Source organism: Sander vitreus, chromosome 21 (assembly GCF_031162955.1).
Source record: "Sander vitreus isolate 19-12246 chromosome 21, sanVit1, whole genome shotgun sequence".
NCBI lineage: Eukaryota > Metazoa > Chordata > Actinopteri > Perciformes > Percidae > Sander > Sander vitreus.
In genome coordinates, this window is record NC_135875.1 from 9,535,116 (window position 1) to 9,558,983 (window position 23,868).

The 23,868-nt window shown below is 41.0% G+C and overlaps 2 protein-coding genes across 3 annotated transcripts; one reads left to right on the plus strand and one right to left on the minus strand.

The window, feature by feature from the left end:
* Positions 1–80: 80 nt before the first annotated feature.
* zranb1a (zinc finger, RAN-binding domain containing 1a) lies at positions 81–17,245 on the minus strand. Of its 2 annotated transcripts, none has more exons than XM_078278509.1 (10): positions 16,961–17,245; positions 15,629–16,484; positions 11,469–11,656; positions 9,597–9,750; positions 8,503–8,574; positions 7,376–7,574; positions 6,095–6,215; positions 3,556–3,685; positions 2,253–2,482; positions 81–1,079 (listed from the first exon to the last, which is right to left on the minus strand). In XM_078278509.1, exons 2-10 carry the CDS (start codon positions 16,458–16,460, stop codon positions 864–866), a joined length of 2,142 nt encoding a protein of 713 aa, XP_078134635.1. In that variant the 5' UTR covers positions 16,461–16,484; positions 16,961–17,245; the 3' UTR covers positions 81–863. The 2 variants fall into 2 exon arrangements, with proteins under 2 accessions (XP_078134635.1, XP_078134634.1); XM_078278508.1 differs by having other exon boundaries at positions 15,629–16,498.
* A 1,558-nt stretch (positions 17,246–18,803) lies between these two features.
* On the plus strand, positions 18,804–21,688 carry hpdl (4-hydroxyphenylpyruvate dioxygenase-like). The gene is made up of 5 exons (XM_078279816.1): positions 18,804–19,724; positions 19,826–19,992; positions 20,074–20,225; positions 20,792–20,895; positions 21,069–21,688. Exons 1-5 carry the CDS (start codon positions 19,063–19,065, stop codon positions 21,268–21,270), a joined length of 1,287 nt encoding a protein of 428 aa, XP_078135942.1. The 5' UTR covers positions 18,804–19,062; the 3' UTR covers positions 21,271–21,688.
* The last annotated feature ends 2,180 nt before the right edge of the window (positions 21,689–23,868 follow it).

The window sequence follows — 23,868 nt, forward strand, 5'->3', positions numbered from 1 at the left end:
TGATAAAATAAAAAGAAATGCGGCAAATTCACATATCACAAGAATGAGAACTTTGAAAACAAATGCAAATGACACACAAAGAGGATGCAAGTAAGTCAAATTTAATATTTATGCACTCTATAGAAAGAGGCAGAGTGTTTGGTTTTTTCTTTTCCCCAACAGCATCACCACCACCACCCACTCTAACATGTCAATGAGCTACTAAATCACATGTAAAAATGTCAGTAAACTTGTACATCCTTTTCTCCCTCCCCTCACAGAAAGTAGGTATCATCTTTGCAAAATAAAATACTCCAAGAGTGAACGGATCAAACAGAACACAGATAAAACAGGGCAGAACAAAGGTATCGCCTCCGCGACTAAATCTCCTAAACAAATAAATAAATCCAAACATCAGAAGGGGTCAGCAATCAGAAAAAAAACGGCGCCCTTTAAACCTTAACATACACACAAAGATCAGCATCCTCTCAGTTTTAAGCAAACATTTCTGTCAGGCAATTCTGTAAATTAAATTTCTCATCTAGTGCAGCTTCGGGATTTCCTTGAATACATTATATTTTCCTATATGTCCTAGTATTTAAGAGATCATTACTTTGATAACAAATAAGGAGAAATCGCAGTACAGGAAGGCAAACTAAGTGGACTTGATGTGCTTTCATAGGAGCAGTAATCAGGATTCTGTTTGTTGTTGCTGGTATCTTTTTTTTCTATCGCGGAGCTCACACAACACATGCATTATTACAAGTTAAAGATTTACATTTTGGAGAAAGAAAGGAAAAAAAAAAAAAAAAAAAGAAATATAGATAGTAAGGTACTCTCCCAGAGCCTACAGTGTCCAGTCTTAGATTAATGGGCTCCTTCACTCACTCGTCTTCGTCTTCCTCTTCCTCACCGTCGGACAGAGAGGCACAGGGGCGGATCTGGCGGTATCTGTCCAACCACTTCTCCACCATCTGGGTGACCAGGGGGTGGTTACGGCGGCGAGAGCTCTTTTGCATGGCTGCCAGCATGCCTCCTTCTGTCACGCAGCAGTCCAGCCATTCCCTCAGCAGCTTCTCCTGCTGCTCCTCGTTGCCCATCTGAGTCGCAAACAAAACATGCAGTTACTTATGACATATCTGAGATGTGAAACTGCTGGTGACTACAGTCATGTATCACAAACCTAAACATTAAACAGCAATTTGTGGTAACCTGACACAATAAGCTAGTTCTTCTTTAAAAAAGTATGCAATAAAATTAGCCTAGAAATCTAGTCGCTCCCTAGCGGCAGCAAATGTAATTTGCTGCCAGGGTCCGTCTAGCAACTCTCCCTTGGCTTGCGAGCTGGAAAAACCAAACTCTGGCCGGGCCAATCACATTGTGTATAGAGTCGGTGGGCGGGCTTATGGCTGCTGCTGGGAACAGCGGTCTTTCAAATCGGCTTTGGTCGCGACTCTGGAAGACTTGGAGTTAAGCTTTTCTTTGAGAAAAGAACGGCACTGAAGTCATTCTTAAAAAAAGGAAGATGTGTTCGGAGCTTTGCCGACCGGATACGGCAAAAATGTAATCTATCGACTAGCTTCGCTACCTTCTTCGTTGCTCTGCCTGGTTGTAGCGCTATCCTATTGCGTGAGGAGAGAATTTGAAAGACAACCGTTTATCCCGCCCCTCGGATTGAGCCCTGCCAATGGTTCCCAGACCAACATCTTGATGTGGGTCTGGCTTGTCAGGCTACAATAAAATCTCATAAAAAATGTCATATGGTATGCCGTAATTATTTAATATAAAATGCCATAAAAATAATCATTAACAATAACTTCATAATATGAGTGAGTATATATATATATATAAAAAAGTATGCCATTAAAATGTCTCTGGTATCAGTTTACATTATCAGCTGAATTTGTGGTGTAAAGTCAGTATGTCATAAAAAGTCATTATATTATTTCATAAAAAGTCATACTATGCTGTAAAAAAGTCATGAAAAAAAGAAGTATGTTGAAAAAAAGTCAGTGTAGTACGTCATAAAAAGTCATTATAGTAGTTCATAAAAAGTCATAGTATAGTATGTCAAAAACGTCATAGCATTTCATAAAAAAAAAAAAATCATAGTATGCCATGAGTAGTCATGAAAAAAAGTAGTATGTCGAAAAAAGTCATAAAAACCATCATAGAATAGTATGTCATAAAAAGGTCAGTTTGGTATGCCATAAAAAGTCCTAAAAAATTTAAATCGTAGTATAGTATTCCATAAAAAAGTCATATTATAGCACCTCTTGTGCAGACAGGAAGTGAATGTGCAGCAGCTTCCTCTCGCTGTCCACTAGTGGCAAGAAAGTGACCGTGACATCATCGTCAGTATTGAGGTTGGCGCCTGCACCGCGATTGTCGTAGCCGTCGTTCTCCATGGCCACCAGGGCCGAGAAGTGGCCCCGCGTGTAGCCCAGTGCGATGGGGCTTTTCCAGCAGAAACTCTGCTCCCATAACAGAGGCAGGTACACACCTAAACACACACACAAAGCAAGTGAGACCAGCTGGTAGCTACTGTACGCAACAACACTCGAGCCACCTGGGGAGGAACAGGCTCTGCAGCTCGACACTCGAATGACAGTGTGTGTGTGTGTGTGTGTGTGTGTGTGTGTGTGAATGTTAGTTGGGGACAAGCACCATCTCAAATGTGATCCGACATCAGAAGTGGCTGTGTTTCAGCTGAAAACAACTGGCCCATTGTGAGCAGAGAGCAGCTCTGTGGTGCAGCGCGGTGCCCTGCTTCTTCAGGAGTAGCCCTCCCTCCCCCTCTGGCTTCTGCCAGGCCCACTGCTCCAAACACACACTACCAATCACCAGACACTTAGCGTGCAATGTAGACCAACGCTGCTAGACTGCACAATGGTTTATATGGATACAGTATGTACTGATTCATCCGGGGTTATTTTATTTATCAAATTCACAGGCAGTACTACAGACTTACTGAGGTAACGATATTCTGTTAAATAGTGACTACGTATCCCAGCTGCGCTCCCCTTTGATACACAACTCCAGTCTGTTTCTGCCAAGTTTTAAAATATGTTATAAGCAAGACTCAAGTTCCTTATTATACCCCATGCTACTGTAGGTGTACAGACTTAGAACAGAAAGGCAACCTCCATGATGAAATGAATGGCTTTTAGAAATATACAGTCAGAACTCTGAGTGAGCCTAAGTAACTTAAAAAGGGTCAGTTCATCCAGAATTACAAAAAGAAAACCTTGGTGACCTCTTGTGGCATCTTGACATTTTTATTTGCCTCAATCTCAGACTTTTGCCACCACTCCAATACAATGGAGGCTGTTGGAATTTAATTTGTGGAGCACTGGTAGCACTGAAAAATTATTTTATTGTTTCTTTAGCAGAAAGTAGTTCCAATGAAAACTGTTTGTGAACAGCAAATAAAACCAAACCTGCCTGGCTAGATGCCACAAGAGGTAAAAAAAGAAAGCATGTTCTTTTAGTAATTTGTGTGAACCTATGCTTTAAAGAAGACTCACTCAAAATGTAAAATATTAGCAGAGTTCAAGTATCCACGTGCTGCCTTACCTTGAAAACGAGTGTATCCTAACGTTTCCCCACGGAAACTTTTGTAGTATTTAACTCCGTAGACTATGATCGGTCTGCGAAGAATGTGTGCGAGAACAAAAATGTGGGTCTGCTCCAGGCTGGCCCCGGGCTGAGTCGAGGAAAAAGAGAAACAAAAAACAACATATTCAGTAGTTGTAATCATATACACTTCCCTCAATTGTACATTCAATATTAATACAACTCAAAAAAAAGAGTGCTGAGAGTGCAGTGTTTCCTTTGGATTTTTTTTATTTATTTTTTTAGCAGTGGGTCTGTCCGAACAACAATTAAATGAAGTTAAATTGCAATGTGAGCGGCAGCCAACATTATTATGCATTATGTCAGCAGGATCATTTAAAAAGGCAACCGCGACTACATTGTGCGTCTGCCCTATTTCTGATACCGTGGCGGCAGAAATTTTGCCATGGAGGGCTGCCATGGCAAAATCAACATAGAGGAAACACTGGAGTGCCAAGATCAGTGATCATATTGCAAAACAGAGTGTCCTGCACACTGTGAACCTGCAACGCTGCAGCTCTGAGTGCATCTGCATGCCACCCTCTCTCCTTTACAGCTCTCAGTTGTACTATTTGAATAAGCAGAAAGCAGACTGCATAACGGCTTTTAAATATACTGCAGCACAAAGGCTTTAAAGTCATCCACAATTATGAAATGTGGTATACAAAGGCTGAGCGTATCTTTGGATTTCATCTCTCCATAACTGTCAAAGCCTCAGATGAGGTCATCATATGGAAGCTTTTGCGGTGTTTGTTTACACTGCCGGTGAAGTAGCTCTCTGTGTTAAATGCCTATAATCCCAAGAGTGCTGCTTCAGCAAGCGTGCCGGCCAAGCAGATGAGCTTTCTGTCAATCTACAACTCCATCTTAGGGGATCTATGATAATTGCTTATGATGTCCTCCCTGTCATTCACAAACGGCCCACCTTCCAACTGTGTCTCCCATTCAGTTCAATTCACTTTACTGGCATTAAAGTTAATGAGCAACACTCCGAAAGCATTGAGATAAGACAGTGCTGATACACCAAGTAGTAAAATTGCTTTCATCATAGTGTGTGTGTGTGTGTGTGTGTGTGTGTGTGCGCGCTTTAAAAGGAAGTTGCTGTGTGGACGTGCCCCTACACTCCATGCAATTGCAGGTCTGTCTATTTAATGACATTTTTAAGAATGCCACTCTAAGATGGTGGCTGATGCAAATTGCAGTGAAAGGACATGACAGAAACATAAATTAATATCCACGCCGAAATCCAAAACATGGCCACAGCTGCTGTGAACTTACAGCAACTTAAAAAGGAACCTTGGAGGTTTTTGACCGCTAGTATGGAGCAATTTTTGGTCTGTATCACATGCTCTACTAGCATACAAATAAGGATGCGCATGTACAGTACATAGAAGAATACAGCTGCTGTGAATCGAAATGTGCAGTGCTTTATAAATGTTTAACGTGTGTGTTAGGCCTTAAGAATTCACACAATGAGTTTGGGTGAAAAAAAACTTTGCTTACTTATAAGAAAAAATCTTCCCCCAACAGCAGCAATAGGAAGAACAAAACATGGTGTGTCTGTCCCCAAAACCAATAAGGAGACAGCCCACAGTGTTCTTTTTGTGCAATAGGAGTATAAATGACGGAGTGAACGACCTGCATTTCTAAATGTGTGCCAGGAGGTTTAATGATCTTATAAAAAAACGGTCACAGTCACTAAATAATTAACTCAGTCTCATTTTTTTTGTTTAAATGACATTTGAATTTCGAACAAACCAAATCTAATAATGTTTTGGGTTATAAATAAACCTGCCATTTTATCTGAAAGAATGCATCAATGTTTATATTGTGTTTTGTAAGTATTACTTCCATGTTCCTCACAACTTCTATCCACTGACAAAGCACTTGTACAGACCGACCACACCATACTGTGCCATTTTCTGCCTTTCGATTTATGGTGAACTAGAGCAGTGGTTCCCAACCTTTTTTCCTTGGCGCCCCCCCCCCACTTATGTCTAAGAAAAGCTGAGCCCCCCCCTCCGAAACCGAAGTTGAGGTAACTGTCGAGATACAGCCTTACTTTCTTTTTTGATACAGAGGAGTTATCAGCACTTTTACGTTTCTCCACTATGTTTCATTCATAAAATAGTGATGCCGTGGCAGCAGGACAAACGAGGATGATAGCAGCTAGCAGCTGACCTGATGACAGCAAGGGCCACAGGTTAAGAGGTCCCGGAGGTTTGGCCTACTAAGTAGCCTGCCTACAATTTTAAGTGAGAACAAAAATATATAGTTTTTATTCAGACTTTTGTATACATTATATATATTCTAGTGTATTATCATAATTTGTTTAACATGTGCATATATATATATTTTTGTTTTACCTCAACCTCAAACCAGATAAAGACTAGCACACCCCCTGTGATCTTTGCCGCCCCCCTGAGGGGTCCCCGGACCCCAGGTTGGGAACCACTGAACTAGAGGAAGTAAGTGAGTAAACCAGAAGGAACATAATTACCTGGCTGGCCAAAGACAGGATGAACGCCCAGTCCTCCTGCCACTGTTCCTCTCTCAGGGAGAAATGCAAACCGAAACTCTGCGAGTACCACGACTCCCACTCCTTCCAGCGTGTGTAAAACCTAAAAAAAAGAAAAAAAAAGTTACATATTAGAATATTTGGTCACACTTTACTTGAAGGTATCTACATAAGAGTGACATGACACTGTCATGAACGTGTCATAAACATTATAAACAAGTCATAAACGCTTATGACATAACGCTTCTGTCATTAAGTGTCATTTCGGTTTTTGTCATGACAAGTTAGAGTTAGGGTTCATGTGTCATGACACGGTCATGTCACTCTTATGTAGATACCTTCAAGTGTAATATTTTTAAAGTTTATTTAAATCAAAATGATTTATCCTTCTACAGTGCATCTCAACAAGCAATTTTTTTTCCGACAGAAAGTAGTGCATTAAGAACAAAGTATTTAATGTCAAAATCAACTGCAAAAGACTAATCACATCAAAGTCCTTTAAAACACTGAATAATGACGCAAGTTAAAACACTTTTAGGGAGTCTGAAGAAACCTACATAATAAACAAAATCATCCACATACCTAATGCAATACACAGGAGAACATCTCTCTCTGTCTTACTTTTACTAAGTAACCAAACCTGTATTTGACTGTGTGAGGGAAGTATGTAAATATCCTGAGGAAATGCTACTACACTGAGCCTCTGAATCAAATTAACAAAACCACTAAACAGGGCATGATTGCATTGGCAGTCCACTGGCTGCAGACAACCAGGACAACCTTTTTTACATTATAACTTAGGATTACATATCTAAGAAATGAAGTACACTGTTAGCAATTACAACACTGAAAGACAAGAAAGGCCAACCTACACTTAATACGTAAAAATGTCCTTAATGAATGTTCTCCTTTACCTAAATGCAACATTTTTGTGAGTGACATTTTTTTCCTACAGTTTTTAGGGCTTTTTTTCCCTTCAAAAAAAGTCTATAGCATGTGATCTAACTTTTGTGTTATGCTGATGCTTTTACAGATTTCTATGAAAAGATGAAGACTGAGGAAGTTTTTTGAAGATTTTAGAATGATAGATGTCAGTCATTCAGATTACTCAAAGCCAGGCGTGCAAGTGTATCAATTTGCTGTAAGAGTCAACAACATTTTGGATATGTGGCATTTTGCATAGTACATTACAGTATTTTAAGTCATAAAATGCTTCTAGGATTAAACGACTGTAGGGACACTGTGTAGGGTTGGGTTTCTCACCAATGGGAGCAGTCGTGCAGGCTGTCATGGAGGGTCTTGCGGAGAACTGAGTCCTTGTCGTAGATGCCCCAGGTGGCCTGTAAAACAGAGTCCAACAGACAGTCTCCGGCTGTGCGGTTCCACAAGGCGTACAGACGACTGTCCAGGCGTGTGCCCAGCTCCAGAGACCAGTTGATGACAGGAGATTCCTCTTCCAACTCTATACACAGACAGACAGGCAAAATGCATGTGTGTGGGGTGAGGGCACTAAAAGGAGGACAGGTTCCAATGGGCCATGTTCAAGCCTGTCTATTTTTGTCAAACTTCGCAGTTAAAAAAAACAAACAAACATGGGGAGACTTCTCCAAGAGAGACAGGAGGATGACTTCTAGGATTAAACTTTTAAGATTAAAGAAAAGCATGACCGGGGGCAGCATTTTATTTCCCCAGGTGACCAATGGATAAATAAGACTGAGTTTATGAGAACAACCAGAATGAAAAAAGGGGCATGAAAAATCTGTTAACGAAAACTCATAGGATAAAAACGCATGGGAGCATAGATGCTGCATGGAGTAGTTTCAGATGTGCAACTGATGCAGCTAGTCGTTCTGGAAACAAAATTGTGTGTCGCATAACCTCCTTTTCAGCATTTTTCTTTTGTCCCGATATATTATTAAACACACCTTTACTGATTCTTCAGCTACTTTCTGTGCAAACACCAAAGACCCAAAGCACCACTCATCAGTAACCCAGTTTGTGGAGGATTAAATAGGTCACAAGACTACTCTGACACCTTCATTACAGCACACAAGCAAGCGCACATGTATGTTCACAAGCATTTGCACACACAGAGCACAGTCCTGGGAGTGTGTCATTGGTTAAGCGAGACGAAGGGAAACCAGTGAGCTCATTTAACCTAATTAGAGAGGGTATATAAGATGAAGCAGGAGGTGGGGAGCTGGTTGGGGACAGAAGGATACAAGAGCAAATGTTAATTTTCAGCCCCTTCCACACAGCACAGCCAGATCATGAATCACAGGTAACCAAAACCAATCATGTCTTAACACGTGATCGGACTTAAATAAATGCAGACTGGGGATTACGTGCAGATAACGTACAATATATAAAATTGAATAAATCTTTGGTACCTTTCTGCACATCTCGATCCAATACCTCGTCAAACAGCTTCTCTTGGACAGCAGGCGGCAAGTCCTCAATATCTGACACATGGAAAAGAGATTATGTTTTTATGCTCATTATAACCCTAATGGTACACTGCACTGAGGGCAACAGAAACACCACAGTAATGACACACAGAGGGGATGTTCTTTGCAATTGCATTCATTGGCTGACATTTTGTCAATGGCACACTGTAAACACAAGCTCTGTAGAGCATGTTGTGCTTTTGTGTGTATTGAACTGTGCACACACACCGCCAGAACACTGGTGGCTATTCTCTAGCTCAATAGTGAATGGCATTGGCTTTGTCTGAAAGAGAGAGAGAGAGAGAGAGAGAGAGAGAGAGAGAGAGAGAGAGAGAGAGAGAGAGAGAGAGAGAGAGAGAGAGAGAGAGAGAGAGGGAGAGAGCACCCTGCAGCTGGCCTCTGGCCAAATTCAGTCTGCAAAGAAATACTTGGCATAACAGGAAGAAAATCTATCATTGAAGCCTGCATAATCTTTCAACGCAGCAGCACTGGCAGCTCTGAATCAGAATACAACTGGTAGCTCTGAAAAGTAAAAGTGCATGTAATTTCAGTGATGACATTACACCACACAGACAGGACACTGAACCACTGTTTCTGTGAGCAATGCTGCACAACAAGGCTAGCCGTCATTCTTCCAATTCTCCAGTTAGGAGGAAAAACAGTCAAGATCACACGCATAAATGCTGCACGTTTATACACACAAAATACAATCACAAATAGACAGAGCGAGGGCTACTGGTACAATTACGAACGCACTTATTTTTACAGTCTATGGAACGCATTCATCTCTGACAACGATGTCATCGTTCGTGAGGTTTTACTGTGGACATCGTCATATGCCAATACGGTGAACATTGCCCAACCCTAGACCTCACAAATCAATGTAGAGGTATTTTTTGAGGCTACAAAAACAAGTCTGTCAGTGGAGGCAAATAAAGCCAAATTTATTTTGGGATAAACAGAGAAGGTATTAGATTGCACATATGCAAGGGAAGTCCAATAAGCAATGTGATGTGACATCAAGATATTGTGGGTACCTGCAGGCAAGGTGAAGGTGACCGGGTCAGTAAGGAAGTAACAGGCGAAGTCTCCTTTGCGTTGATGTAGAGAGGCTGCAATCTCCCTGCGGATCTGCTCTGTCAGCTCAGGACACACCATGGAAGGGATGCACTTAGCTGCCTGCTGGTTCACCTAAAAAAACACACACACACACACACACACACACACACACGAGGTAAATACACCAATAAAGGCATGATCAGATATGTGTGATACATGTAAATTATAAGCATCGTTTTATTTTGAAACATTTTTTATCATGTCCTTGCATGCATTTAAAAAAGGACATGCGGCAATATATATATTTTCAAAAATTTAAAATGTCTTAACATGAATCCAACATATTATTAGCAGATATAAAGCCCCACTGATCATAGGCTTAGTGGCCACTAGTCACTAAGATAGCCATCCACAGATACAGTTCATCCTAAGGATTCACTGTGCCACATGTATGTTTAACTTTAAAATATGATTTATACGTAAAATCATGCCAACAATTGTTTTTATTTTAATAGCTTAATATTATATGCAAAAAAGGTATGTATACACGTTATTGTAGGCCCAGTTTAATATGCAACTTCATTTTATACAATATATGTAAGTAAGGGGCCCCTACTCCATCTCTCTTTCAGTTAAGAGGTCCTTGGTTTAAGATCAAGCCATCCACAGATACAGTTCATCCTAAGGATTCACTGCAATAAATTATATTGGAGGATCAAATTCTGTCATACACAGTAAAGAGGCTAGCCTAGAAATCTAGACGCACCCTAGCAGCAGCAAATGTAATTTGCAGCCAGGGTCCGTCTAGCAACCCTCCGTTGGCTTGCGAGCTGGAAAAACCAAATTCTGGTCAGGCCAATCACATCGTGATTAGCCTGTGTACACAGCCGGTGGGCGGGCTTAACATAAGGACGGCAGAGTTGGGACGGTTCCGCGTGAATTCCCTGCTACTTGAAAACAAAGAAGACGGCTGCTGCTGCTGGCGAACAGCGGTCTTTCGAATCGGCTTTGGCCGCAACTCTGGAAGACTTGGAGTTAAGCACTGAAGTCATTCTTAAAAAAGGAAGATGTGTTCGGAGTTTTGCCGACCGGATACGGCAAAAGTTTAATCTATCAACTAGCGTTGCTCTGGTTGGTTGTAGCGCTATCCTATTGCGTGCAGAGGGAATTTGAAAAACCACCGTTTATCCCGCCCCTCGGATTGAGCCCTGCCAATGGTGTGTTCCCAGACCAACATCTTGATGTGGGTCTGGCTTGTCAGGCTATAAAGAGGCCATCTTTCTCATCCAACCTCAATGACTTGTTTGACAGTGCAGCCCTCTGTGCCTTTCCTAATCGTTGCTTGCCCTCCTTGCAAACTACATGGGCTCTGTGGTATCACGTCCATTAGGAACCAGTGGCAGGACTGCAGCCAGGCTAATCCTCCACCTAATCCTTAAAGTGCATTTCTGCTGTAATTGAAGGCATTACGGGCATCTGCTATATATCGTCTACTCTGGCGCGGAACAATTATAAGCTGACGTGGTTGACGAGGAGAAGTACCGAATACCGTCAAAAGTACGGGACCACTTCTGACTTTTTCTTGTTTAACATAACCAAATTTGTCAGATTTTGTATAATGCACTACTGTACAATCACAAGATTACTGGTGGTTGCCTATTTTTTTTTCATAAGACTATAATCTTCATAGGAAGAGAAACATTTTAAATCTGATTCTGCTGTGTGGTGTATTCATTTGCAGAAATGCGTGTGTAGATAGGGTTTAATCAAGGGACATCCTGCTGAAAGAAGATGGTATACCTTTAATTCCAGTCGGGTGGCGAAGACAAACAAATATAAAGCATGTTTACCTCTGTGAGCAGGATGGCTAGCATGTCCTGCCTCTGGAAGCGGATGGCCAGATGGACCAGGGTGAAGCCTACATCAAATGCTGAGGACCGGTTGAGGAGCTGCACCTCGTCAGCAGTTAGCTGCCGGGCAATGTCCCCACCTGATGACTTGTAGGCTTCTATTGCTGCCAGGTCTCCCTCTACCACACCTGCAGCGGGGGGGGGGGGTTAGAAAAACAATTCACATTCAACACCTGTCACAACTCAATAATGCACAAACCTGCTGCATCTCAAAAAGTTGAATCAATACCTTTGTAAAACAATGTCAAACAAAAACTGAACATAACAACCCTCATACATTTATCGCAGGGCTGTACTTAATAAATCAGCATCTGAGGGGATCTACTATGTCAAATACTAGTGTTTCTTGTCCAAACAAATCTGCAAAGAAAAAAAATTCATGTAGAAAGACATGGGGATTCTTTTAAAACAGCCCTTATCTTTGTAAATGGATTAGACCGGCTTTGGGTCAGTTCCAACCCCATGTCCTTGCTTGTAAAAGAGGCAAGATGTAACAGACAGCTTGCCATGTTCGATGAAAGAGCTACAGAAATATCCATCAAACTGCTAATACATCATTCTGCTCTTAGTCACAAGCAATTAATATTCAGAGAAATTTGCATAACAAACTCAACTTCAAAAGATTTAAATGCTAAAAGAATTCATAATGAACGGAGCACTCTAGCTCTTGACGTCAATCCACAGTTCGGATGACCTCTAGATGTAGCCACTAGCTAACCCAGTATGACAGCAGTTATCACACTGTGAGGCTACTACATAGCAGAACAGACAGAGCAGTGTAGTTTAACGCAGAGCTATCAGAGAGCCGTGTCAGACAGAGGACAGTCTGTGCAGATTAGTGCCCTCCCCCTCCTTTGGACATAGCAGTCTCAACATCTGTTATGAGTGAAATGAGAGGCAGCTAGGTAGCACACCGAACACTAAAGCACCGGCTAATTTTAACAGGCTGCCTAAATGTGAGGTTGTCCTCTCTGGCAGAGGAAGAGGAAAGTTACCTTGAGAGAACCTGGACTGGAATGTGCCATGAACATCTGGTACGTTTGCACATGCTGGGCAATACTTTGCAAACACAGAGCCACAAGTGGATGCCGAATGAGTTTGGCTGCAGTATAGCACCTGCCATGCTGGAGACCTCAAACAATTCTTAAAAAAACATTTCAAAAACTCTTCATATGTACAGCATTCCCACTATGAAAGTGTCAACATTAAGTATACTTTAGTGTAGGGCTGTTAAATAAATCACATTTTAATCGTGATTTTGATTGCGGCGCCAAACGATCACAAAAACAATGTAATTGAGAAAAACAATTATTTTGCACATTGCATTTTGCAGGTAAACTCTCATTTGGTCTTGATCTTTGATCTTGATGGGGAAATCGAAAAATTCGAACAGGAAAAGTATCAAGGGAAATTTCACGGTTCAAGGTGTTTTCACTGTTGATTTGTTTAACTGTTTAAGTGAAATCTTTGCAACATCTTTACAAAAGTCAATGAGTAATCGTGGTAAATAATCATGATTTCAATATAGACCAAAATAATCGTGATTATGATTTTTTCCATAATCGAGCAACCCTACTTTAGTGTGCAGTATCGTATTGCAAAAGAAAACGTGATTAAGGCCTTAGCTTAGACCAAAATGCATTAGTGAAATGAATATTGAGTATTTTAGTTAGTCAGCACACTCCTTAAAATGTGTGTTCTTCTGAAAAGAGTGTGCCTTGCAGTGCGCAATAGAAATGGTAGGCATTTCCTGATGCCTAATGGTTTAGGTGCATACCAAATAACCACAACTTCCAATTCAATTCCAGCCAAGGACCAAAAAAGAAGAAATGGCACGGGATGGATGACAACAAAAATAAAGCATTTAATATTTGGAAAAATACGTATCCTTCTCTTTGCTAAGTGAAATACGTAGTAATGTTCCAAATATGCTGTTTGGTTGACAGTTCATTTCATGATATAAACAGAGCTCAACATTGTGGTTCCGAAAGTAAAAATCCTATCCACTTTCTCCAAGGATTTTGATTATCAGTCATTATGTCCAAACCATCCAAGTTTTAAGAAAAACATGTTGTATTCGCAATCTTATGGAGAAATACTACACTACCCACAATCCTAAGTGTAACAGCAACGTCTCTGATTGGTGGGACTCGCTGTTATCATGGAAATGTTTACCGCACCTGCGAACACTCAAAACGGCTACAGCAAGCTGCTACTACTGAAGTATATGATAGTTTCTGTACAAAGTCTTGAACCTTTGCCTTTTTTGACATTTTCAAAATTATATTTTGCGCCAAATCAAATGGTTTATAGTCATGATTTGAGACTGGTTGGCTTGATTCCAGGCTCCATAGTAAGCAATTTTTGAAACATCAATAGAACAATTGAATGGGGAAACTCACTTCCACAACCAGAGCCGTTAAAGTGGCCAGTCACTGTTGAGCTCTTCAGTGTGGAATTGGGACACATTCTAAATACCTTACGATCAACCCATTATGCAGGGATCAGTCTATACAATATCAGCCCCCCACAATGGCCCAAACAGCCAGAAATCAGGCATCCTGAATATCAGGCGTGACCATCTGGACAGACATTAATATTGTGTTATTTGAACTAATCAAACAACTGACATTGAAAAACTTTAGGGCCCAGAAAGAGATAAAAATATGTCTCCACAACTTTCTGATATAACTGATATTATCATTTTAGGTAGAATTATGTATGGTGGCTGATTAACAAGATCATTTCCAGTGCTTGATGGCAAACACACTCCTCCACAATGTTTTATAATCCCATAAACTGTACACAACATCATCATGAGCGACATCAAATTATACGAATAATATGGTTATACAGAAAAATAGGATCTGTAACTGCAAGATGAACCCGGTTAAAGTCAAAACAAAGGTTAAAAACAAAGGAACACTATTACACAAACAGAGTCTGCTTCCTTTTGTGGGAAAGTATAATCAATGGGATCATCCGATTTTGGTCCAAATACAAAGCTCTGAAAAAAACAGACCAGAAACAGGAGCGAGGTGAAATGAAGTTGTGTGAGCTAAGGAAGTGCTAGGCTTGGCCATAATGTGCTGCTCGACTCAGGCACTTCCTCCACTGACAAACACTTTGAAGAGCCTCAGCTGACATGGTATGAATAAAAAGGTACAGCAGTATTTAGAATTAAATCAAAAAGGTTGGAAATGTCTATTTGAGGTAAATGTACAATAGCTGTGGAAAAAAAACTCTCACTGTGTCCGCAGAGTAATGTTTTCTATTCCACAACAAGCTGAAAAGGGCAATCAGTATAAAGGTCAGGGAGGACGCTGATCACGTGCTGCCTTCATGCTTTCTTGCTTTTTTGTTGTTGACTGGTGTACATGTCTTGTCAAGGCTATTTTTGCCTCCGTAGGCCCCTTCTCAGCACATAAGCACCACTGTTTACAGGGTTGGTTGACTGTGAGCCAGGAGAGTCTCTGGTCCACAGGCTACACTCTCACTGCGCTGCCCAGACGGCCCATTCATCCACACCAGCTGGGAAGCACTTATACCCTCTCAGTTTCTCAAAGACGCTCTCAGTAGGAAAACAAGGGCAGCTAGAGGTTCAGTAAAAAGTTGGACCAAATTCCTACTAGCCATTTAGTTACACATCTTTAAAATGTTACCATTCTGCATCATTTATGCTTTGTTGATGACAAGGATCTCACTGCAAGGGATATTGTCCACCTAAAAGCACAACCTTGTGAAATTAAACCCTTCTCACAGAGCTTTCCAAGCCCATGTTTTGCAAAAATCCTGTTGTACTTTAATATTTGGAGTCTAAACAATGATATGTTGGCATTCATTGATAAAACAGTAAGTGGATAACACTATTTTGCAACCTTGGCCTTTGCAGGGTGAGGCCCAGCCTGCACTGTAATAAAATAGAACTAAGCAGAAACTAAATAGTTTGCCATTGTGACAAAAATGGTTGCCCTTTGCCTGGAGCACCTCCCTCGGTCATCACCATCGATTATCAAAATAGCTGTTATTAATTTTCTGTGGACTGAATAATCACTTAAATCGCTTGCAGGAATGTCATGTAATAATGTATGAAAACTCACCAGCACACGCATTGAGGAACAGCCAGTCTGTTTTCCTCATTCGATTTCTAATCTGCTTTAGCTTCTTGAAGTCAACCTCTTGCTCCTCTTTGCTGCTCATGGCTCCAGCTGCGAGCTCTATCCTCTGGAAGTCCATTTTGACATTGTCTTCCCTATTGGGCATAGGAGGGAACCTCCTTCGGCCCTGGCCTCCACTGCAACTGCCCCTCCACAGAGCCCTGTCCTGCTCATTGATCATGGGTGTTGGCTCTGCAGACTCAGCCAGCTCTATGGCTTCCTGGTTGTTGGGCTTGGGATGGTCACAAACCACACACTTTGTAGTCGTGGGCCAGTTCTGGTAAGTGCAAACTGTGCATGTCCAGTGCTGCTGATGGGTGTTGAGTCTGTTTCTGTCATTGTACTCCTCACAGGTATCCACAAGGGAGTGGGGCGCAGGACGACAGCCTGCATTGGAGCCTGAAGTCTGGGGGGACTCGGTGGGGCTGCTGATCCTCGTGCGCTGACACAGGCACTGTGTGCAGCGGAGTGCTCTGGGCCAGTTCAGGTAGGTGCACATCTGGCAGGACCACTTATTGGCAATCTCAGCTATGCCAGCTGACCTGACTCTTGGCCTAGCACTGGAGTCAGGGCAGATGAGGAGGTTGCTAACACTCTCAGTTCTGGGAGGGTCCCACTCCGGACTGGGGTCCAGATCAGGGCTGTTCTTGTAAGGTTCCTCTGTGATGATGGGACCCCTCGACTTCGGTGCACGGCACATAGTGCACTTGACTGCAGATGGCCAGTTTTCATAGGTGCAGTAGTCACAGGCCCACTTTACCTTCTGTTCTGTCATTGTGGATCACTTTGGATGGTCAAACTGTGGTGATAAACCTAGTTAGATGTGAGGCATAAACAAAGGCTTTGTGAATCATCTTGAAAGTCAATAAATATAATGTTTAAGATACAAATCAAATAAAGAGATTTCATGGAGTTCCTTCAAGAATCTAAACTAACTTACATCTGGTCGGGCATCTACAATAACACTGGTAGCCTGAGATTTAGGATTGATTGAAAGACTAAAATGACCTGCCAGCTGTTTATTATCAGTAAGAGTTTGGAGCATGGTTAACAGTCTGGGTTTGATTCACATGACGGGTGGCATTATTGCGTTACCATGTAACGTTAGTAATGTTTCAGACTTGAGTGCTCGCTTACTAGCTGGCAAGCTAGCCCTTGCATACATAGCTAGCTAAATACCGTAAATGTTAACAGTTTACGGACATTTCCGAGAAAGTACAATTATGTAACAGGCTATATTCCGGAAAATTTAAGAAAAATATGTAACACTCTTACCGTTTCGAGGCTGCGCTCGTTTCTCAAGTGCTGCTGAAAACCACAACAAACCCTTCTTGTTCAGTCCCCCCTCCTGCTCTATCAAACCTTTCCCAATCCGAGTTATTTCGACCCCTTTGTCTCTCACATGTTTACCTTTATGGACACATTAAACTCTCGCAGAATAAACCACACCTTGGCAAAGCCTCTACTCCTTGAATCATGGTATAAATATGCGACACGCCATGGTTTACACTGGCTCCGGGTTGTTTAATGGCGGCGACAGCGAGACAAATGAGTAGCATAGCCAAAATAAACGCTTGCTTGCCTTCGTCACCAATCATCTGGCTCAGCGCTCGATGCGATTGGATAAAAGGAAAAGTACTGTGTTGCCTTCATGACTTATCGGAAATAGTAAACCCCCCTATGTACGAACATTTATGATAGGTTCAAAAGAATGGGGAGATTTGATACTAACTGGTCGAAAAAGTCTTTACTAGCTTACACTTTCTCTATTTGCTATTTTGCGTTTTATTCTGTACCCTGAAGCTTTATATTATAGCCTACCATGTTAAAAAAAAACACTGGAATATGAGAAACGATTCCGAAATATTATAAACACTAAAAGCTTCCCTCACTGTGATTGTGATGTTTGTTTTTATAATAAATAGATTCTATAGACAGCTATACAATCTAAACTAGTTTTATGCACAATTTTATTTGCAGCAGGAATTTAATAACTATGTCCGCTTTTCTTATGATTTTATTTTGTACACACTAAAACCGCAAGAGATTATAAGTTAAAAAAAACAACAACAACAACAAAGAAAAACCATGGACACAGAAAGATGTTTAGAAAGACTGCTGTTGGTCGATTATGAATTATTGAACTCTAGGTTACATCACTAGTTATTTAAAAATATTGGATTAAATAAACTGACGAACATCATATGTGTAATTCATGGCTCACTTCAAAGCGGATCAAAAAGTAATTTGTCCTTCCCTTAATCTTACTGTCTATGGTCTTTCCCCATTCACTACCGTTCATATTTTTTTCAGCGTTAAGGTCCCACGGCGGTCCACCAGAAGAGGAGGAACTTCGCCTATGTGTAATATAATTATTTATTTTAAATGGATATTAAGGCTATCACAGTGATTTAAAAAATCCCACCGTCCGTTCGAGGCTCCATATTATTGGGGTTTTCCTCATTTTTTCCAGAATATTGTAACAACACTCTTTTCCACCAAATAGTAAACTAAAGCAGGAATAATTTATTTAAAAAAAACAAAACAAGAATGTTCTGTCACTTTACAAATTGATTAGCCTAATAAGCTATATTTTCAGCTTTTTCCTCTGGCAATTGTTCTCGCCTACTTCTTTACCTTGCTGAAACCCAGTTACACATCAATATAATTACGAGAAATTGCCATCCCATGTCCAGAGTAGCCTATTTTTGACCAGCCAGTCTTATTTAGTAGGCTATTAAACTCAACCCTAATAAACCATCGGAAAGTAGCAGCAGGAACGTCTTAGGCTAATGCAGCTGAAGAGTTCTTTAAAAAAAATCCTGAAAAGATTCCAGAGCCAGTAAATATTAGGTTTGTTTCGCGGTGGGATTTTGGGCTAGTCAACCTGTGCACTACAACTCACACCATCTGCCATAGCCTATAACCCACATGCACTAACCTCTCACCTTCCACCTTCGGTGTAGTTGGAGTGGCTCCGGGTGGCATCCTTGGGGCGAGTTTATGGTGCCAGGATAGGGGCGTCCATCGCCCATACCGTGCACTCTGGTACACATCCCTCCCAGGCCCCGTAGCCCAACCAGCCCTCCAAACCAAGCACGGCGAGACCAGAGGGCAGGGCAACATCTCATCCAACCGGTCAAATCATACCAACCGATCACAAAGTAACAGATCAACTGGGACTATAAGAGACAGTAAAACAACACAAACCCGTTAAATCAATCAGCAACTGGGAACAAAAGTGAGTGACAAAAGTAGTGTCCGGGGGAATTTGTACTTTTTAAAGTGTCAGTTTTTACACTGTCTCTTTGGGTTCAGTAACCTATACTGAGTTCAATTATTTGGACACGCCTCCTTTAAAAACGTCACGTGGAAACATGGCAGCTTTATTGACTCGGTTACACCACATTTCGCTCCACGTTTCTAATGCGGAGAAAATAGCTAAAGATCTTGTCTCTAAATTCAAGTTTAGTTTGTTTGCCACCAGACTAACCGACAGGTTCAGGCAGCTGGCTTTTAGAAAAGGAGCGGCTGTTTTCATTGTGAATGAGAGACCAAAAGAGAGTAGTGTGGGACTGAATGACGAGCCACACCGGGTCAACGTGGGGAAATACAACCAGGATAATTCTGCTAAATGTCTTTACGATGCCAGCCTACCTTACCCGGTGGATACTGTAAGCAACGTGTGTTTCGAGGTGGATGATGTGGAAAGGTCATTCAGGACTCTCCGCCATCTGGGATGCAATTTCCTCGTGCCGCCCACGACAGTTCAGGACGAGCGTGGTCTCGTCACATACTCTGTGGTTAAATCTATTGTGGGAAATGTGTGCCACACACTAATTGACAGGACCAACTATAATGGAAGCTTCTTGCCTGGATTTGATGTCATTGAAAAGGACTGCGGCTTGCCAGCAAAGGACATGTCTTGTCCAATCACACATTTTGATCACATAACTTATGTCTGTCCCAGGAAAACAACCCACCAGGTCATGAGGTGGTATGAGAAGCTCTTTGGTTTTCAGAGGTTTTTCATTGATAGGTGAGAATTCAAGACTCTCATTCATTTACTGTTGTGGTCTTTATTTTGTTCCACTTGATTTCAGTATTTTAATCTTTAAATATGACTGTTCTTCTGAGTAGTGATGAAGATGTGGACGAAGGTTTTGTCGTAAACCAGGATGGCATTGGACTTCGTCTTACCGCCATGGAGTACTGGAAATGCAGCAAAGCAGGCCTCGTTCTCTCATCTGTGGACAAAAAAGTGCCCGACTGCAAGTTTGTCATTGCTGAATCACTGCCTAAACAAGGTAACATGAACATATTTCAATGCATTTAATTTCTGCTAAGATTACAACACCTGTATCACTGTGTGCTTGCACTTATTTCAGGCATGAATCAGGTTGACACCTTCTTGGAGCAGCATGATGGCCCAGGGATCCAGCACATTGGGCTGTACACACAAAACATTGTTTCTTCTGCACAAGCAATGGCTGATGCTGGTGTCCACTTTTTCTCCCCGCCTCAGGCCTACTACACTGGGGTTTGACTGACTCTTACAATTAACTAATATTGACTTGATTATTGCAAGAATGGCCCACATTTATAAGTTGAAAAATGTATTGTAGTAATACATGTGTAATAATTACAGTAATTACAGATACACAAGACAAATCAGCATTGTCTTAAAATAGGGAAATTGCAGAGCTGCACTGTCTTGTGAATTTGCATCTTCAACATGTAAAATTGACACACACAGAGTCCAGTTTATAGTAAATCAATAGGCACCAAAATACCAGTTGACATCAGGCTAGATCAGTTGACATCAGGCTTCAAGATTTTAGGTTCGAGTGAGTTCAAAGTCCAACAGAAAACTTTACTATTATAGCAAGTCAGTAATTGTTAATACATTTATTTTCTGTGACTTTCTGTGGGATTTCTGTATGATGTTCTCTCTTGGTCTTTTAACAAAGCAGTTTCTGTGGCTGATTATTACATAGAATAATGGTATATAACATAATAATAATAATAAATAATACTTATATTTGCAAATGTGTCATCTTCTACTGTGGTTATCAACTATTCTACCTATCCTGTGTGCTGTGACAGGTGGGAAAACAGCAGGAGATAGAGGAGGCAGGACATAACCCCCAGGTGCTGGCGCAGCATGGCATTCTCCTAGACACACAGACAGCATCCAGTGAAAACAGAGGGTGAGAGGCAATTGGAGAGCTGTAATCTCGTACCACTTTTAAGTATAAGTATTTTAAGTCATAATCGCATGTCAAATTTGTGACATTCACAATTGTAGTGTAGATTTCAACATGTTTCTCAGGGTCACGTAAGACCAACTAAGTGTCCTTACCTTGTTATTATCTTTTTCCAGATACCTACTCCAAGTGTTCACCAAGCCCATCTTTGCAGAGGACACCTTCTTCCTCGAGCTGATAGAGCGAAGAGGTGCAACAGGTTTTGGTGAGGGGAACATCAGAGCGCTGTGGAGGTCGGTGCAGGTGCACATGGAGAATCAGGTGGGGGGTTCTCAAGTAGAGGGATCCCCAAAAACTGTGCAAACTGCTGTGTATTAGTCAATTCAGATATTTTTAACTGGAAAAACATGTATAATGTATAAAATATAATATATTTACTGAATAGTTCACTAAAAGTACTATCTATTTCAGTTTTTGTGGTGACTCTTAAGTTACATATTGCACTGCTTACAAGTACAAATTACATATTGTATTAATACCTATTGTTGGACATGACTGAACAGATGAAAGACGTAAAACAGCACTATTTTTTACTTGAAATGTTATGACAAAAATACACTTTCTGTAGCAGTAAAAGAATGTCTTTGTTTTCACTGTGTCAAAGCAACTGACCGACTCCACAGCATCTGTTCCTCAATAAATCTGTTACTTACCCCAGGCCATGAAGACCAATTACTGTCCTCAAAACAGAATTGGGTGGGCCAAATTTCAGAATAAAAGCTCTTGAAATCTCTTAGATCATCTTATGTAAACATTGCCAGTGGCCAGAGAGGAGAGTAAGTACTGATGTAAAGTACTGGTACTTTACTTTACATATTTTGTATGTACATTTTTTATCCGCTAAATAACACTCAACTTAAGCTGTCAAAAATGTAGGGTAAAATGTACAATATGATGGAAATATAGTGGAGTAGAAGTATAAAATAGCATAAAATGGACATAATACTGGTACTTTACTTGATTATGTCCATTTTATGCTATTTTATACTTCTACTCCACTATATTTCCATAGGGAGTTGTCAAGTCTCTGTACAGACTGAAGTACGGAGTGTGGACTGGTAGCTGGAGAGGTGCCAGTTCACCTCCTGGGCACTGCCAAGATGCTCTTGAGCAAGGCACCGAACCATCTCTCCATTTGTGCATGTATAGGACCTTAGCATGTGGGTGTATTTCAGGCCTTTCCCCAACAGAGTGAAAAAAATTGTAATTTCCTCACTGGGGATCAATAAAAGTATAAATTATTATTATTAAATTCATCTTACGGAGCACTCTGAGGAAGAACATCCTCTGGTAAGCTCGCTTGATGAGATGAGTGTGTCTCCCATCTTAGGTTGCTGGTCGCTCATATTGTTTAGGTTGGGCTCTAGGTTGTTCTCTCTACGCCATGCTACCAGCTGTCACACATGTTCCCATAGATCGACCTCAATGAGCACTCAAAAACATGCCACATTGGCAAGTACTTTGTCACCTTGAACCCTGGATCTTTGTATCCTCAGAGAAGGTGAAGTACTGATTGTTGTGATTGTTTCAGGTGTATTGTTTTTGGTGGTTTATCAAACATTTGGCGAAATAAAAAATGTTTTGTATACAGTGCTAATTACAGCAAGAAACTGAATGTCAGTGCAGACTCATCGTTTGACCGATCTGAACACCATTTGAAACATGTGATCTAGTATCCAGAGACTGTCTGTGTCAATGTTGGTAACATTTGAATGAAGACTTGTGGATATATAACAATCACAATGACTGAAAATAAAACCGTTCTGAGCCCTTTTTCCAAATACCTCACTCACACAGTCACTCGTGACCCGTTACTAGGAGAACAGCTGCACCTCTCTCAGATGCTGTTGGGGTTTAAGCAATGTGCATGCTTTGGCAAAAACACTGCTTTAGAGCTTCTAAGAAGGGATCTCCAAACCCAGAGCTGTGCCAGTTTAATTAACTTGGCTATAAACATTATAGGCGAGGATTAGCGGGATAGATGAGGAGTGAAATTTAGATGGAGTTCCATGAAAGCCATATGCTCTCTTTGTGTTGTGACTGTAGTTACAGTATCCCCCACTGAGTAACATCAGAGAATAATTTAAACAACAAGCAGCAAAAAGTGAACTTGTAAATGCATGTACTTCTGCATTTTGACAAGTGGTGTCAGTGTTTTTCTTTCACTCAAGTGTCACCCCCTTGGCCAAACTAATCTTTTAAGAGTTGATGATGTATTTGTGATTTGTGCTCACTGAGAGAAAGCTTACGGATTCTAGGAATGACAAACAAACTCAAATACTGCATATAGAAAAGGTGTACCCAAAATTCTGCTTTGAAACTACAGTATGAACAGAGTTACGTGCATTTGTTTAAATTCTGAATGAAAACTCAAATCTTAAAACGGGGAATTTTGTCAGGAATGGAGAGGATTAACTGTTCATTAAAGTTGAGCAAGGATAGCTTCTGTAACAGGAGTCCTTTAGCCATCTGTCTGAGGCCAGTGGGAACCACAGATGGCATACAGCATTCTGCATGGGGTCTCAGTACTGGGAGTTGGAAGCTCACTTCCTTACTGTTAACCATATGCTAGCGACAGTTAGATTAACAAAGTCAAAGAGAATTTACTAAAAACACCTAAATCAAGGCTTATTATTTCTCAAACATATAGAAGCTATTCCGTTCAATGTTGTTGCACAATGATTGGTGGATACTGCCCCCTATAGTTTTGACAGTCACAACACACAATGCCAAATTTGTTGAATTGCAATACTTCTACTTCTTATAATGAGCTGTTTTGATCATCTGTTTCCTAAAAAGTTGTCTGTGCATTTAGGGCTACACAACACAATATGCAACGTCTGCATTTCTTTGCTAAGCTGCCTGCTTTTTAGACTGCTGAAGGGGTTTTGGTAAAAACAACTTGTCACCCCCACA